Source organism: Hylobates moloch, unplaced genomic scaffold, assembly GCF_009828535.3.
Source record: "Hylobates moloch isolate HMO894 unplaced genomic scaffold, HMol_V3 SCAFFOLD_19, whole genome shotgun sequence".
Taxonomy (NCBI): Eukaryota; Metazoa; Chordata; class Mammalia; order Primates; family Hylobatidae; genus Hylobates; species Hylobates moloch.
In genome coordinates, this window is record NW_026652294.1 from 76,111,014 (window position 1) to 76,127,469 (window position 16,456).

The 16,456-nt window shown below is 45.3% G+C and overlaps 1 protein-coding gene across 7 annotated transcripts in view; it reads right to left on the reverse strand.

Annotated features, from left to right (window-relative positions):
• Window positions 1-5,364, reverse strand: part of VLDLR (very low density lipoprotein receptor) — a 32,376-nt gene extending 27,012 nt beyond the window's left edge. For 4 of the 7 annotated variants that reach the window (XM_058431700.1, XM_058431699.1, XM_058431697.1 and 1 more), the window contains exon 1: window positions 4,641-4,773. In XM_058431700.1, the coding sequence (XP_058287683.1) occupies window positions 4,641-4,761 (121 nt within the window). In that variant the 5' untranslated portion in view covers window positions 4,762-4,773. Of the gene's footprint in view, window positions 1-3,087; window positions 3,163-4,640; window positions 4,774-5,096 lie in introns of those variants that run through there. The other 3 variants (XM_032138312.2, XM_032138313.2, XM_058431696.1) reach the window with 3 other exon arrangements.
• Window positions 5,365-16,456: the final 11,092 nt, after the last annotated feature.

Below are 16,456 nucleotides of genomic sequence, written 5' to 3' on the forward strand. Positions count from 1 at the left end.
AATACTGGCAGTAATTCATTGTTGCTTGAATCATATCACTTTTGTAGGATTATCTGCAGAGATAGAATCATTTCTGGCTTTTTCAAATTAAAGTCTAACTTCTTGGTGATTTTAGGGAAATTTCATAAGCTAGAACCCAGATAGCATATGGAAACTCCAGCAATCTTCAGCTGCTATCTGCCTCTTTTATGATTAAGTCTTAAACACTGGATCTGCTCACTCCTCTTCAGAGCTTCTATTCTAAGCGGTCTTTGGCTGTTTCCTGCTTTGATTCCCCTACTAGACTAAGTGCCACGAAGGAAGGAACCAGTGCTGTGGTCACTCTGTCCCCATGCCTGGTGCCATACAGTAGGTACTCAGTAGATGTACATCAAGTGGTTTCAAGAAGATGCACAAAGATGACCGACATCAATCTGCAACCTACTTAGTGAACAGACAGATCAGTTAATACCTCAGATCTGGGGAAGGCTTTCTTAAAAAAATGAAAGATCAGAGGCAGTCTATAAAATAGAAACCCTGTTTACTCACAGTATGTGGGAGAACTATTAAGCTCTAACATGTGATGTAACTCACAAATGCTGTCTATCGCTGAGGCTTTGTTATGTCCCTTGGTTGGCAAATTGCAAGTCCCCCCATCCCCACCACCTGGTCTATATACATAAAGGCTACCCAGATGCCCCCTGAGTTGGCAAAATAAGCTGCTCTAGCCAGAGGCTCCATCTTATAGTTCCCAGCATCTCTAAACTACAAAGGAGGCAAAGGATCTCTAAGCAAGCATTGAAACGTTTCTAACAGAATCTCCACACTTAGTCTCATAGGACCTAACAGGCATTCTCTTGCTTAGAGACTCAAAATAACTATTGGGCCCAAGCTTTCCTAGGAGACTTCACTCAATGGGAAAACTATGCTAAATTTATGGTCCAGGTTGAGCATCCCTAATCCGCAATCTGAAATGCTCCAAAATCCAAAATTCTGAGTGCTGACATGATGCCGTAAGTGCGGAAATGCCATGCCTGACATGACAAGTTGCAGTCAAAACTTTGTTTCTTGTATAAAATCATTAAAAATATTCTATAGAATTACCTTTAGGCTATGTGTATAAGGTGTATGTGAAATATAAACGAATTTCGTGTTTAGACTTGGGTCCCATCCCCAAGATACCTTATTATGTATGTGTGAATGTCCCAAAATCTGAAAAAATCTAAACTCTGTGGAACCCTTCTGGTTTCAAGTATTTCAGATAAAGGACAGTCAACCGGTGTTATCACCTGCCATCTTATTTGCTTCCTGCAGTGCAGTTAGTGTACTTAACTAAGTGGTATTAACAGTGTTAAGAGTTTTTGTTGCAAGCCAATAGAAGAACTTAGCAAAGAGACACTGATTTAGTTTGAAAAATGCAGACAGTAAAATTGAGATGATTTTTACTTAAAAGCCAGATTCTCCTATAGCTAGGTTAGACTGTGCCCCAACTCTTCAGAAAAACTATCAGTTCTCAGATTTTCTAGCCCAAAACTCTTTAGGTGGCAGAAAAAATTGTCCCTGGACTACTTACTTCTGCTTAACAAGTATATCTCACCCGTAACCTCAGTAGACAGTATTTTTGGACTGTTTGCCTTGAAAGTAGTCCATCATGCTGTTGTCCAAGTATTCTTTTGAGATTAAGTAAGTAGGGACCAAACTAAGCAATTTTGAATTTATCAGCTAACCATGGAGAGGGCAGTTGTATTAGCCACCACAAGGAGCTCCCTAAGGCAGGTACATTTACAATGAACATCATTATAGACCTCATCAAGCCCTTTAATACATTTAATTTCTTATAGGCTAGTATGTGAAGGTGATTTTCCAAATGAAAGTCAGTATCCAAAGTGAATGCAATCATTACTTTTAAGTCATGTAGGCAACTGCCTCATCTTAAACACTTTTCCCTGCACTGAAAAGAACATATTTACATTCTGAGAGAAATAGAAAATGGGCTAGATATTTAAAATGAATTAGCTGTATTTCTATGCTGTGTGCCACGTCTTCATGGTTTGGGATCAAAACCCAAAGCCATACGGCTGGGTACTATCTGTTCCCTTGATCTTATGGTCATGTTCTACTCTAGGAGTTCTTGTTAAGTCTTATCAGTTTGATACCTCTCCTGGAGCAGAAGGGGCTTGTAACAACGTTTTTCCTCTTCCGAAATTGTAATAAAACTACTCAACTCAAGTTTACAGTTATTCAATTTTATGACAGGTAGAGACACTGGATCAGGTCTTCACTTCTTTTGAGCATGGAGGCTGTCACCTTTGCTAGCAACGTTTAGTGTTAAATAGCAGTCTGTTGTACTAAAGTCTTAATAATTGGCAGGTCTACTTGGCCTTTATACATGCTTTGAGTATCTGGGGACTCAGGCCATAAAAGCAAACAATCAAAATGACACAGGACAGGTACTATAGGTAAATGCCACATAAAGTGGGCAAGAGGGTGATTCAGGGAACAAAGCTACACTAGATTTCATGAAGCTGTTACTGCCAAGGAGGGCCTGGCTGGTGACCTTCCTTTACACAATCCTTGCTCACGAGTGATGAGTCTTTGATAAGGGTTACTATCATCGTCATACCTTCATTGGTGCTATCTGGGTGAGCCAAGTTTACTTTCCGTGCCAACCAGTTTCCTACCTCCAGGTCTATTACTACCACCAGTAACACCAACCCACTTCTCACAACGAGGGAATTTTCTTTCTACTCTTAGGCTAGTTGCTAGCCATATATGAATAGCTCTCACAAAACCTTGGTTCTTTTAGACTCTGGCCTTAAAGAATATATCATACCACAGATCTTAATCTTGACTACTTAGGCTGGAGGAAAATGTCCTAGAACCCCCAGGAATTGTGCAATCAGGTATACCAACTTCTCATTAGCTTTAAGTTCCTTAGCAGAGTCTCAGTGCTCACCTGTCTTGTCCAGGAGTATTGTGGAACAGCACCATCTGCCAGGGGACAGAAGGGGTATGCGGCAGAAGCTCCAGGGTAGAAAGTCAGCCCACATGCCCTGGGACTTTGAACTTAACACAGATGACAGTTGGGGGTTGGTTTAGGGTCAATACCTGCCACAGCCCATTTCCTCCAGTTCTGAAAGAATCTGCCTCCTTTCCTTTGAAGAATTTGTTTTTCCATTGTTCCTGGCATGTCAAATATTTCACATGTGACACAATGAAAAGGATCCTCACCTGCCTAATAGAAGGTGAACATCTGGCTTTGACTAACGCATGTCAGTAGTTTAGGTGCATTCCTAGCATTCTATAAGGTAAAGTTAACCTCCAGTGGAAAGGACATGCAGCAAAAACGAAACTTTTCTCTCACCTTCCTGGATAATTGTCCCTCCTTCTGGTATACCTTAGTGTTTTGAAACGTTCCAAAAGGCATAATGCAAGTCACGGCACTATACTGAGAAATCGTTTAGTAAGTTAATATTACTCATCGATTAATGATTAATGCTAGCGTTTGAAAACTCTTGTAAGCAGAGCTTTTCTAGGCTCTCAGGCTTGTTACACATCAGATTCCATGTTCACTACACATTCGTCCTCTTCAAGGCGTCCAGGCAGGGGAAGGCATTTGAGAGAACAGCCCATAAGAGCCTGTGGAGTCTCCTACTTTCCATTGAAAATAACACTTCCCATGCTGCTCACTTAAGAGTCCGCGGAACCATGTGACCAGCCTAAACGTGATCGCACCGCTAACCAATCGCAGAGGGCAGAAAGGCCAGTCCCAGTTCACACGCTCCGGACAGTGGCAACCAAAGGGCAGGAGCATTCGGAGACGTAAACATCCCAGGTATTGCCCGAGAGGCTCCTTGACCACATACTTTAAAGTTTGCTCTCACTTCAGGCGCACGTGACTGCAGGCAGGCAGGGCCACCTGGCGACGGGAGCTAGGGACTCTGGCATGGGTGTTAAGGGCCTGGGCGGCCTTCAGTCCCAATTCCCTGCAGCTGGCAAGCAAGCCCCTTGGCGTCACATCTGAAGATCACTTCGGGGACGCGCTAGGATTCTGCGTCGTCTTAGAAAGGCTTCCTGTCGCTTGTCCGGGAAAGTTACGAGGCCCCAAGTGGGAACGTGGCTGAAGACCAGGCAGGGCCTCCAAGGCCCTGCGGCAGACTCTAGGGACCCGACAGTCGTCACCACCGCCCTTCCCAACAAGACAGGGCCACACACCCGCTCTCGCTCTGTTTCTTTCATCTATTGTGTAGAATGAAGGCTAATGACAGTCACTAGCCTAGGACTCAATTCCTCTCCAGGAAACGTCACTGGGAAGGAGGATCAGCAAACTAACCTGATTAAGTCTTCCTTCCACTCCCCCTCCCCGTTCGGCTACACGAGAGACCCGAGAGGTTTCCAAATGCCGCCCGAGGCGTGGAAAAGGGAGAGGAAAAGCACCCAGAGGAACGTCCTGTGTAAAGCGCCGCTCCTCCCCTACCCCGCACGCCGGAGAGGCGGCCCCGCGCCGGGGGAGTCGCAGTCCGGGTGCGCAGGCTGAGCACTGCCCGCGGCTCCGCCGAGCCTCCCGGCTGCCGCCCACCGAACGTGCGCCCGCTCACGGCTGCCAGAAGACTCTGAACCCCGGCCGGCACCTGGCGCTCCGTGTCCCCGGAGGCGCTCACCTTCGCCCACCGTCCGCTCCCACACTCCCTGAGGTTCGAGGGGCGAGCCCGGAGCTGCCGCGCACGTCTCGGCCCTCCGCCTCCTTCCTAACACTCCGCCTGGCAGAGGAGGCAGAACCATTGTTCAGTGCTCGGAAGCCTACATACCTCAGCCCCTGTCGAGGGGGCGAGAAACGAGGCAAAGCAGCGGCTTTGGGGGAGGCGGTGTGAGGGATCGAAGACTAGTTCAGGCGAGGCGTCAGGACACCCCAAACCCCACTGTTCCCCAAGCCCGGCTCCCTTTAGCCTCGGCGCTGACAGCTCAGAGGCGCCACCACGGAGGGGAGGGAGAGAAGGCGAGGAGAGCCGAGAGGCGCCTCCTAGGAGGCGGGTGAGCAAACGGAGACCTGCGCCTCGGGGTCTCTCGGTGCCCCGGCTGGGTCCCGCCCGCCGGCGAAGGGGCGCGTCCTCACTCACCGGTTCCGGTGGCGCAGCTCTCCCGGGGCGCCCAGCACAGCGCGAGCAGCAGCCAGAGCGCCCAGCGCGCGGACGTGCCCATGGTGCCCGCCTGGATGGTGCCGCCGCCGCCGCCGCCGCCGTTCGCTCCGCACAACAAGTTACCAGCCCTTCCGAAAGGAGGAAGAAGGTGGGGGCGGGGAGGGGAAAGGGGGAGAAGGAGGGGGAAGGAGTTGGGGGGGAAGGGAGCGGGGAAGAAGAGGGCACCCCCTCCCCTACAACTTGCACAATCTCCTCCCCACCAGCCAACCCACCCACCCACCTCCCCCGGCTGCAGCAGCAGTTCAAGCCGAGCCTGCGGGCAGAAAATAATGCAGGCGCTGCAGAGGAGGGGAGGCAACGGGAGGGGAGGGGAGGGAAGGGAGAGGGGGTGGGGAGCCGAGAGCAGAAGAGAGGACAGAACAGAGAAGAGCCGGTAGCGGAGCACCCACACCGGCGGCGGCCGGAGCGCGGGGTGAGGAGCGTGGAGGGGGCAGGAGGGGGAGTGGTCAACGGGAGGCGCGGCGGGCGGGCGGGAGCGCGGCGGCTTCAGCCCTTCTTTCCCTCGACGCGCTCCTCTTACACGCGCCGGACGGCCGGGTGCCCGCGCCGGGAGTGTGCGAGTGTGAGCGTGCGTGCGTGAGTGACCGTGGTCGTGGTCGTGGTCGCGGCCGCCGCCGCCGCCACCCGGACTGCTCTAGGGGCCCGGCTGCTCCGCGCGTCCGCCTGGGGCTCACGGGGGCCCGGGGCGGCCGCTGGTTGGCTCGCGCACCGCCCTCGCCTCCAATCCCCGGTGCCTGTCCTAATTTCCTGATCCAGGGAACCTGCCGCCGCAGCAGCTGTGCGCTCCCTACAGTCATTACTGTACCCTCCCGGCAGCCTCCAGCAGAACATGCAGCAGCAGCAGTTAGCGCTGATGCAACTGTCGTTGCTATTGCCGCTGCCTCCCCACTAACGGGGCGTGCACCTGGGGGGTACTTGCAGTTTCCAGGGGCAACAAGCATCTCTCTACCACCCTCTCCTGCGCCCCTGAGAGAGGCTGGTAGGTAGCATCTTCTTCGGGCCTCCTGTATCCATCCACTCAGAAAGTGATGAAGCGGAGGGGCTCCAAACGTTTGGGCTGCTCAAATGTGGGGTTTGGGATGCCGGTCTCAATCGCACGCTGAGATGCCATTTTGCTAAAAACTAAATGTGTCTTTAAGTGAGAGAGTGTGTGTGTTTGAAAGAGAGTGCGCGCGGTTGTGGCTGGTCCTCTGTAGTAGAACAAGACTGAAATAACCCAGCCTGGGATGAGGAGAAGGGAAATTGCTAGCGCAGCTTTGCATTCGCTCATCAACGATTATAGTTAATTGCTAATTGCACAAAATGATAGTTTGAGGGCCTGTAATTAAAAGCTTAACCTTTTCTTGTTTGGAAGAGAGGGGCCCCATACGTTTATTCCTCTTGATATACTTTGTAACATTCAATTACAAGAATCGAGGAAAGAATAAAGGAAGCAAAGGCAAGACTCCCAGAAAGGAGTCTTATAGACAGTACCTGAGTCTATAATTTGCTTTTTGTGTACTTCAGTTTTCTTGCACACTTAGCCCTGGTTGAGGTGCATTGTCTGCTATGGTCTGTTAAGCATCTCGCCAGAGTGGGAGGGCACATCGAGCGATTTCACTTTCTTAAATAAAAGGTTTTTAGGTATTTTTAAAAGGTTGTTTTTATCTTGATTCAAACTTGGACGATTTCAATAATATCATATTCTGACTCTATTCTGTTGGTGATCTGAAGAGCAGTGGGCACTGCCTCACTGTCTTCTCCTCGCCCTGGGTTTCCTGGAAATTTGTCAAGGCTAGCAATCAAGGGAGATGTTTATTAGGAACTTACTATATCCAGGAAACACACAGGAGAGGAAAATTCCAAGTCAGGGTACATTTCTGTGGGCCAAAGATACCCTGATTGTGACTGCTGAGCATGAAAGGGCTTAACTCTAGGTATGGATGGGATCTTGCACTATAGCTCATTTTGAATGCTATTTTGCCCACCCTGTGGTTACATAGTTGATACAAACTGCAGCAGCCACACAGGTTGCATGTGAAACAACTGAAATTTGTTTTTATGACATTTAGTAGTGAAGATGCATGCCGGTGTTATTCACCTAATGGCATTGAGATGTGATAGGAAAACCTTAGTGCATGATGTCTTTCATATTCTCAGGGTTCTGAAATGCCATCTGATGAGCTGAGCTGTCGCTTTACAGAAGATGAAAGGAGTAGAAGGGATGGGTGGAATCAATGCAAAAAGAGGCAGCATTAATAAACAGTCATATGACTTGTTTTTAACACTTTCCTCAGAGATATAGGTATACTACAAGCTATACATTGATATGGTATAATAAGACTTATCTTTGAAAAATGTGTGTGAGTACTTTCTAATTCTCCAAGGGATATAAATAAACTTTCGGTGAACTTAGCTGCAGCTCTGTGTTCAATCCTGTAGCTTTTTTGTTGACTCAAAAGAAAGCATAACTTTTGGCTCCATCTCTGATTGACTGTGTAACTTGGGAAAAATCACTGTGCCTCTCTCTGTATCTGCCTTTTGGCCTGTAAACTGGAAACAAAACCGACCCACATTATATCAAAGTGCTCCGTGGCCTCAAGGACCAGCTCTCTGCAAGGCGTTGTTTATTAGAAGAAAAAGGTTGTATGGAGAAATTCATTGGATTATGATAGAAAGTAGCTAATAACTAAAAAGATAAATTCATGATAAGTGGATATTGAAGTGGTTGAACTAACAGAGCTAGTTGATTATAAGTGGAGACTGAAATGGTTGAACTAACTGGGTTCAGAGAAGTTGACACTGCTGGATTCCCAATGCCTTCAGGTAAATGCAGAGGCAATCCCATTCACTCCTACAATCCACCACACTCATTTATTTGTTGAAGCAACACATACTGAGCATCCCTGGCTAGCAGGCACTGTGCAAAGTAATGGGCATACAGAAGTGCTTATCTAGGAAGCTCAGCATCTGGCAGGGGAGGCAGGCAAGTGGGCAATCGTAGTACCCTATGTATAGCACTCTGATTAAGAGATGCTTAAAGTGCTATAAGATTGCAAGGAAGAAGCAGCTATTCTGGCTGCAGGATGAAGGCATCAGAAAAGGCTTCACAGAGTGTTTGTCTCTGAGCTTTTTTCATAATTTTTACCCAGTAATCTGAATTCTCCCTACTTCAGGACACATGGTAGGATTGGACATCCTGGCCCCCTTATGGTTGGATGGGGTCGAAAGACTAACTTTGGCTAATTATTTGTGAGCCTAAGTTATAGGGTGCCACTTTCAGACTGGAGCATTTAATTGCTTATGTGAAACCCTCTCTTTGTGTCTGCATGGTGACAAGAAATGTTTAAGAGGTGGCTGCTGCATTAGTCCAGGTCTCTGAGTGATTAGATTCATTTAGAACTACCCATGTGAGTAGTTCCCTGCTGTCTATGTGTCTTTAGCAATGGTCACATAGAGCAGAGGTTAGCAAACTAGGGCTCATGGGCCAAGTCTAGCCAGTCAGCTGTTTTTGTGTGGCCTACAAGTAAGAATGATCTTTACATTTAAAAAGAGTTTTACAAAGAAGAGGAATAGTGTGCAACAGAGACTGTATGTTGCTCACAAAGCCTGAAATATTTATCATCTAGCCCTTTAGAAAACAGAAATCAAACAGACTTGCCAACCCCTGACATAGAACGGGTGAGAGAGTAGTAAATCTTTGTCATCTTCATCTACTGAGATTTTGTTATCTCAGCATAACCTAGTGTTAACCTGACTGATACACCAGGGGAAGAGGGAAGGAAAACCATGGTGAGCAGAGGGCACAAAGGCAAAAGAGGAGTGTGTATTCAAGGCAATGGAAGGGACTCAGGGTGGTTCAAGGGTGGGGTTCAAATGGACTAACAATGTGAAGTAAGGCTGAAGAAGAAAGGCAAGGAGTGGATTAGCTGGAGTCTAGGATGTCATGCTAAGGCTTTGGATTTTATCCTATGAACCATAGTAAGGACTTGTGATAGATTTTGATCAGAGGCCTGGCATCGAGTTTCTTTTACTGTGACAATGGTATGGAAAGCAACTTGGCTAGGGTGTGGGATAGGGTCAGACTAGAGGAAGAAACAGTTAGAGGCCCCAATAGTGAGGGAGTGCATTCAAGAAAGTAGAGGAGGCTGGGTGTGGTGGCTCACACCTGTAATACCAACACTTTGAGAGGCCGAGGCAGGCAGATCACTTGAGCTCATGAGTTCAAGACCAGCCTGGGCATCATAGCAAAACCCCACAAAAAATACAAAAAACTAGCTGGACGTGGTGGTGCGCGCCTATAGACTCAGCTACTGGGAGTGGAGGGGGGCCTGAGGCAAGAGAATTGCTTGAGGCCTGGAGGGTGAGGCTGCAGTGAGCTGTGATCATGGCATTGTACTGCTGCCTGGGTGATGCAGGGAGACCATGTCTCGAAAAAAATAAAAAGAAAAATAAGAGGAAGAAACTGCTGTTTGATTAGTCAGAAGCATTCAAATTATTCCTCCATGAGGTTTTTCTCCTTGTTTTTTTGGCTTTATCTTTTTGAAGCATTTTCCAAACATATATAATCCCTGCGTATCACTGGCTATGTCTGCTAAAAGTACAGATTGTCAGGCCCCTCCCTTGATGATCCTGATTTAATTGGCCTAGGGTAGAACCCAGGAATCTGTATATGTAACCCTATTCCAGTTGATTCTTAGGATTAGTCATGATTAAGAAACTGTTTTAGAGAATGACTTCTTCAGTGCCATTTAATTGCTAAGTAGGTTTACTTCTGTCATATTTGTGTAAATCAATTTGTCAAATTTCTCCTAAGGGAGTAGGTTAGGACCCACAGAAAATGCTAAGGTTGATGCTTGTCATCATTTTTTTTCAAGGTCCTTAGACTAATAGTATTGGCATCAGAAATAATCTTCTAACCAATTTGCTAGTTTGTAGTACTCATCACTGTGATTTCTACCCCACAGCCTCAGCATAGAAAGTAAGAAGGGAAGTGAGCTATCCTTTTCTGGGGCCATCCCCTTCTGAAGTGTTTCGATGGTAACTTCCCAGGCCTCCATTCCATTATTTTCTAATTGTGTGACAGCCCAGGGAAATGAGTGGGATTCACCCCTTCTAGGCTCCATGAGTAGGACCTGATGGTCAAAATCATTTTAGCTTCCATCAGAATCACTTGGAAGGCTTGTTAAAACATAGATTGCTGGGCCCCACCTCCAGAGTTTCTGAATCAGTAGGCCCAAGAATTTGCATTTTTAATAAGTTCCCAGATGATGTTAATGCCACTGGTCTGGAAGCAGACTTTGAGAACCACTGTTCTAAACCCATTGGCTTTACTTTCCCTCTCAGCTACTGTGATTGGTTTAAGGGCCTCAGCCAGTCAACCTATGGCTTTCCTCTGTTGACATTGATTGGATGCTTCAGCCCTAAGCACATTACAAAAGCTAGCTCAGTTACGATGAAGCTCAGGGATTTTGCTTGGCTAGAAAGGCACTATCTTCTAAGTAATGAGATGTGTGGATGTAAGGCCAGAACTGCTCCTGCCATTTTGCCACCCTGAAGGAAGCCAGTTGGAAGATGAAACTGACTCATGGAGAAGAGGAAACTGAAATAAATGGCACTCAAATTTGTAAGCCCAAGCCCAGATCAGCTTGTTTCAAAAGCTGCCATTCTGTGGGACTTCTCGTTTACCTGCACCAAAACATTCCCTTTGTTGCTGAAGTCAGTTTAGATTGCGTTTTCTCTTACTTGCTACCTACCTGACAGAAGTGCCCTCTTGAGGGGTGGAATGTGCTTACCTGAAAGCAATAGGCAAAACTCTGCACATGGCCACCCAGTAGAAACCACATGGCTAACCCTTCCTGGAGGGCATTCAGAAGAGGAATACAGGTGTTAGTAAGGTCTGTTTTGAACAACTGTATTCTTGTGTAACCTGGCCAAATCAATTCCCCACTCTAAATCAGGGGTTAATGTGGACTTATTATAAATGAATGCCAATTGAGGGTTACAGTCTGGTAACGACAAGGTTTTTGAAATTCCAAGGCTAGAGACAATTTTACACACTGCTTTTTGAACAATTTTGGAAAGTAAAAAATGTGGCCAAATGTAAAAATAGTGGAAACTCCAAAATGGGTTGAATATGAGGCCAGACACATGGTTATTAACTGGGAGCAATTGTAGACCCAATAAATGTTGGTGAATGTCTTGAGAGATTTTTCAGTGTCATGCCTGGGGGAGATATACTCTTGGGAGATGTACCCTTTACTGGGTAGAGGCCAGGGATGCCGCTGAACATCCTACAGTGCACAGGACTGGGCCCCACGGTGAATTGTTCAGTCTAAACTGTCAGTGGTGCCACAGTGGAGACATTCTGAGCTAGACTTAGGAGAAGTCAGATGGCTCTGTATGTGTGAGGTTTTTGTCTGAGTTGGGTGGAAGGAGATTGCTTAGGACTTGGGTGGCCTAATAGAAGGATGTTCTATCTCACAACAGAGCAAGGACAAGCTGGGTTTTGTCCAGTCAATGACGGATATGAATGTGGTGTCAGAGGAGGTTGTGGGTAGATTTACAGAACTGGGAGATGTAAAGCAAATCACACGTAGTTCACATTCTAAGTTGAAATAGGTCAACGTAGGGCACATTCTAGGCTGCACTGTGAACTCACCAGGTTCTTTGTTTTGTAGGGTTGAGTTTTGTTTCCTTTGGTTTACAATGCAGGAATGAAATACTGGACCACTTATTTTTGGAAGCCCTAATAATTAATTCCTATGACTCTGGCCCCAAATTTGATTGTTCTCACTTGTCATAAATGTAACTTATAGGAGGTTTTGGAATCTAGGGCTACAGCATTTACAACACTCTTACAGTGGGAGTTTCTATGGAAATAGAGGCATTGTGGCCTCTGCTGAGCCAGTTAAGCATAGACTGCTTATTAGAACATAAGAATTTTAATCTGCGAGTTAGAGTAATGCAGCAAGTTCTTTCAGTATTACCGTTTCACCATGATATTTCATTTGTGAACTTTTAAGAGTTTTGTGGAAGTAGATAGTTGATTTATTTAATGTTTTCTTACTTGGTTATGTAAGGAGGTTTAAATTCATATTATACTGCTGCTCACATTCCTTGAAGGGCTGAGTTTCTGAATGAATATGCTTCCTTCCAGCCTGGCTATTTGGGAGGGTTGTGTCCTAGCATCTCTATATCGTTTTGGAAACACACTTATGAGGAGTTCTAATGCTGATAATGACCATGTCTGCAGAGTGGAGGGGAGGCCCAGTTTTTGAGCCTGGCTTTAGGGTTATATGGTACATGTAAAAACTGCAAGTAACTCAGAATTTTTGGAGGATAGATCCCAGAGGAGACACCAGAGAGAAAGGCAAGTACAATTAAGGAAGGCATTTGTATATTGTTTGTTTGTTTATCCACAAAGCATTTAGTAAGCCATTGAAGATTTTTGATCAAGAGATTATTTGTTTGGATATGAGTATTTATAAACGTGACTATCTGAAAAGGTGATTATGTCTGTACGGGATCTAGAGGGCACTCATGTGGTACCTGAAACCCTTTGTGTGTTGAATGAATGCAGAGAGGCAGTACTGGTTAATGGTTAAGAGAGTGGGTGCTGGAGTGCGTCTTCCTCAGTTCAAAGCCTGGCTCTGACCCTGTGAAATCTTAGGCAAATTATTTAGCCTCTCTTTATGCCTTAGTTTTTTCACCTGAAAAATGGGTGTGGGAAGAACACCCACTTCTTATAAGGGTTGGATACGTTTATACTAAAGCATTTAGAACAGTGCCTGGCATATAATAAATCAGCAGCTTCAATGTATAAGAGAGGCAATTACAGGTATGGGCCTAGGATTTGAACAATGTACGACTGTGGTCCTCAACCCTGATGGTACATTAAAGTCTCCTGGAGAGCTTTTAAGAATATCAACACAGGAACAGCTCTATCTAGGCCAACTGAATAACATGTCTGGGAGTGGGGCCTGGGCACAAGCAGTTTTTAGCTTTCCAGGTGAGTCTAATGTGCATTCTAATTGTGACTCAGTCGGTGTCAAGCCTGAAGCTGTGGCCACTGGGGTATAGAAGGGGAGCTGTGTGGTAGGTTTTGAATGAGAATGCACTCTTAGGGAGACAGGGATGTTGTGGTGACTGTGGCAGGAGAAACAAGTGCAAATTCCTCCTAGTGTTCCACAACAGCCTCCCGGTTGTCGCTTTGTGCATCCTGCTCCTGGCCCAGCATCTCACATCCAGCTAGATTTGTCAGCTGTAAGGGAGCCAAGGACCATGGGAGGTCAGAAGCTAGGCACAGCTAGACTGTTTGGAACCCAGCTGGTGTCTACCTATCGGGTGACAGATTACATATCACTGGTCTCATGCCTTTACAAATCAATCTACCAACAAGGACTTGTCGAGCACCTTCTTGTGGGACCTACAGTGTGCCAGGTGACTGGAGGGCATCAACCAGATAGCAATGTGGCTGCTCTCGGGGGTGAGTTGTTATTGTTTTGTTTGCTTTTTCTGCAGGAGCCAAAACTCAGGCTTGTTAAGTGGTAATTGACAGTCCTTCTAAGGAAGTTTCTCTTGGATTTGCTGCCAATAGGAAGAGTATTATTTCTCAGAGCACTATAGCATTCATTTATCGAGTGCCCACTCAATTATGAGGCATGACAGATTTGCCATCTAAAAGAGGAAAGACCACTTAATGATTCCTAGAGTCAAAAGTCTGGAATAAATGGATAGACGATCAAAGAGTTAAGGGGATTCTATTGTAATTGGAGAAGCACTTTTATCAGGAGCCAGGTCTTCCGCTGAGATCTTAAAGGAGCTCTTGAATGAGTTGTGTGGGAGGGAAAGTATATTTTTGAACATAAAGAAATAGTGATTTGGCCAGGCACGGTGGTTCACGCCTGTAATCCCAGCACTTTGGGAGGCTGAGGTGGGCGGATCACCTGAGGTCAGGAGTTTGAGACCAGCCTGACCAACATGGCACAACCCCCTCTCTAATAAAAATACAAAAATTATTCAGACGTGGTGGTGGGCACCTGTAATACCAACTACTCGGGAAGCCGAGGCAGGAGAATCGCTTGAAACTGGGAGGTGGAGGTTGCAGTGAGCCAAGATCACACCATTGCACTGCAGCCTGGGCAACAGAGCAAGACTCTGTCTCAAAAAAAAAAAAAAAAAAATGATTTTCAGCTGTTCTTGTGATAGGATAACAAGGTATAGGCTGTGGTTTTATTGCTAAACCAAGGTGGGAGAAGATTTAAGACCTAGTAGAAAGTGGAATTCTATTTTGGAATTCTGTTTCCCCTGACCTCAGGAGACATTTGAACTCTCTCAGAAGGCGTGTTTATCACAGCAATTTTCAGAGTCTCATTGTTTTTCTGAATGGATGAGGCTTGCATGTGAGAGAAATAAGAAGTTTCACCCTTTGGGAGAAGTTTCCTTGTATAGTTGAAGAGCTGGTCATGGTTACTGACCCAAATTAAAAGATAATTGATGGTTAATGACCCAAATCAGACCTCGTTCCTAAATTGACTTGGATTTGCTTTGGGAAGAAGATAATGAAAGGTCGTTCGGAAACACCAGAGAGGTCTCTTTGTGGATAGAGATGGAGAGGGGAAATGTTGGGATTGGGAGAGGAAACTTGGGGAATGAGACATACCTGAGACTGCTATTGACTAATATTTGCTTTTTGCATTCTTAGCCATTAATACCACAATTGATATTGACAACACCACAATATCAACAATGTCCTTCTTTGCAATCAAAGCTTTCTATTTTCCTGCTACGAGAAGTAAATACTGTGAAGGCAAAAATTATGATTTAAATACTTGCAGGGCTTACAATGTTTGTGGAATTGAATTGGAATATGGGAAGAGATCTTTTAATCAGGTTTTCTTGGTGAATTCTAGGCACCTTTCAGGGCATCTACAAGGAGGGTGGATCATTGTTTAGTTTTCTCTCTTTATATTTATTCTTCCCTCCCTTCCTCCCATTTGCCAGGGCCTGCAAGAAAAGACAAAGAAGAGATGGAGAGAGAGTTGGCTGGCATAAAGACTGCTCAAAATAAAATGACAGATGCTGGCAAGGATATGGAGAAAAGGAAACCCTTATATGGTGTTGGTGGGAATGTAAATTAGTACAGCCACTATGGAAAATAGTATGGAGTTTCTCAATAAACTAAAAACAGAACTACCATACTATCCAGCAATTTCATTACTGGGTATTTATCCAAGAGAAAAGAAGTCAGTATATCAAAGGGATACCTGCACTTGCATGTTTATTGCAGCACTATTCACATTAGCAAAGACATGGAATCAACCTAAGTGCCCGTCAACGGGTGAATGGACAAAGAAAATGTGGTATAGCTACACAATGGAATCTTATTCAGTTATAAAAAAAGAATAAGTTTATGTCATTTGCAGTAACATAGATGGAACTGGAGGTCATTATGCTGAGTGAAATAAGCCAGGAACATAAAGGCAAATATCTCATGTTCTCATACTCATGAGGGAGCTAAAAAAGTTGATCTCATGGAGGTAGAGAGTAGAATGACAGCAGAGGCTAGGAAGAGAGTGGAGAGGGGGAACAATAAAGAAAGGCTGGTTAATGGATACAGACATACAGTTAGACACCAGCAATAAGCTCTAATGTTTGATAGTAAAGTGACCATAGTTAACAAGAACATATTATATATTTCAAAATAGCTAGAACGGAGAACTTGAAATGTTTCCAACACATAGTAATGATAAATACTTGAGGTGATGAGTACCCCAAATACCCTGATTGAACCATTACACCATCTATACACATAACAAAATATCACGTGCACCCTATAAATATGTCAAGTGTTCATATCAGTAAAAATAGTTTTTAAAAAGACTCCTCAAAACAAGCAACAAAAGATACGTGAAGGTCATGGGAGATCTCGTCTTTCCTTTGCAGTGATTTCATCATAGACCTTGCCTGGCTAGAGGGGCAGTTTTCTAAATGTGAAACAAAAAAATGATCACTATGTCTTCCGTAGTGTGAAAAGAATGTCTTGAGTTTGTGTGTTGCCTTTCTTCTGAGTAGGTTCAAAGTACTTTGCAAACATGACATCAGTACTCCCTGGGAGGAGGCTGCAGATGAATTCTGAGGAGAATAATCCCTTTTCAGCAGTTAGGAAGAGCTAAGGCACAGATCAGCTTCATCACTGAATTTATGCAATGTGTCCCCTGACTGTTCTAAGTCTCATACACAGAAGGATGGCATTAATACTTAATATGGCTAGATGAAGTCTAACTGAGATCCCTGAT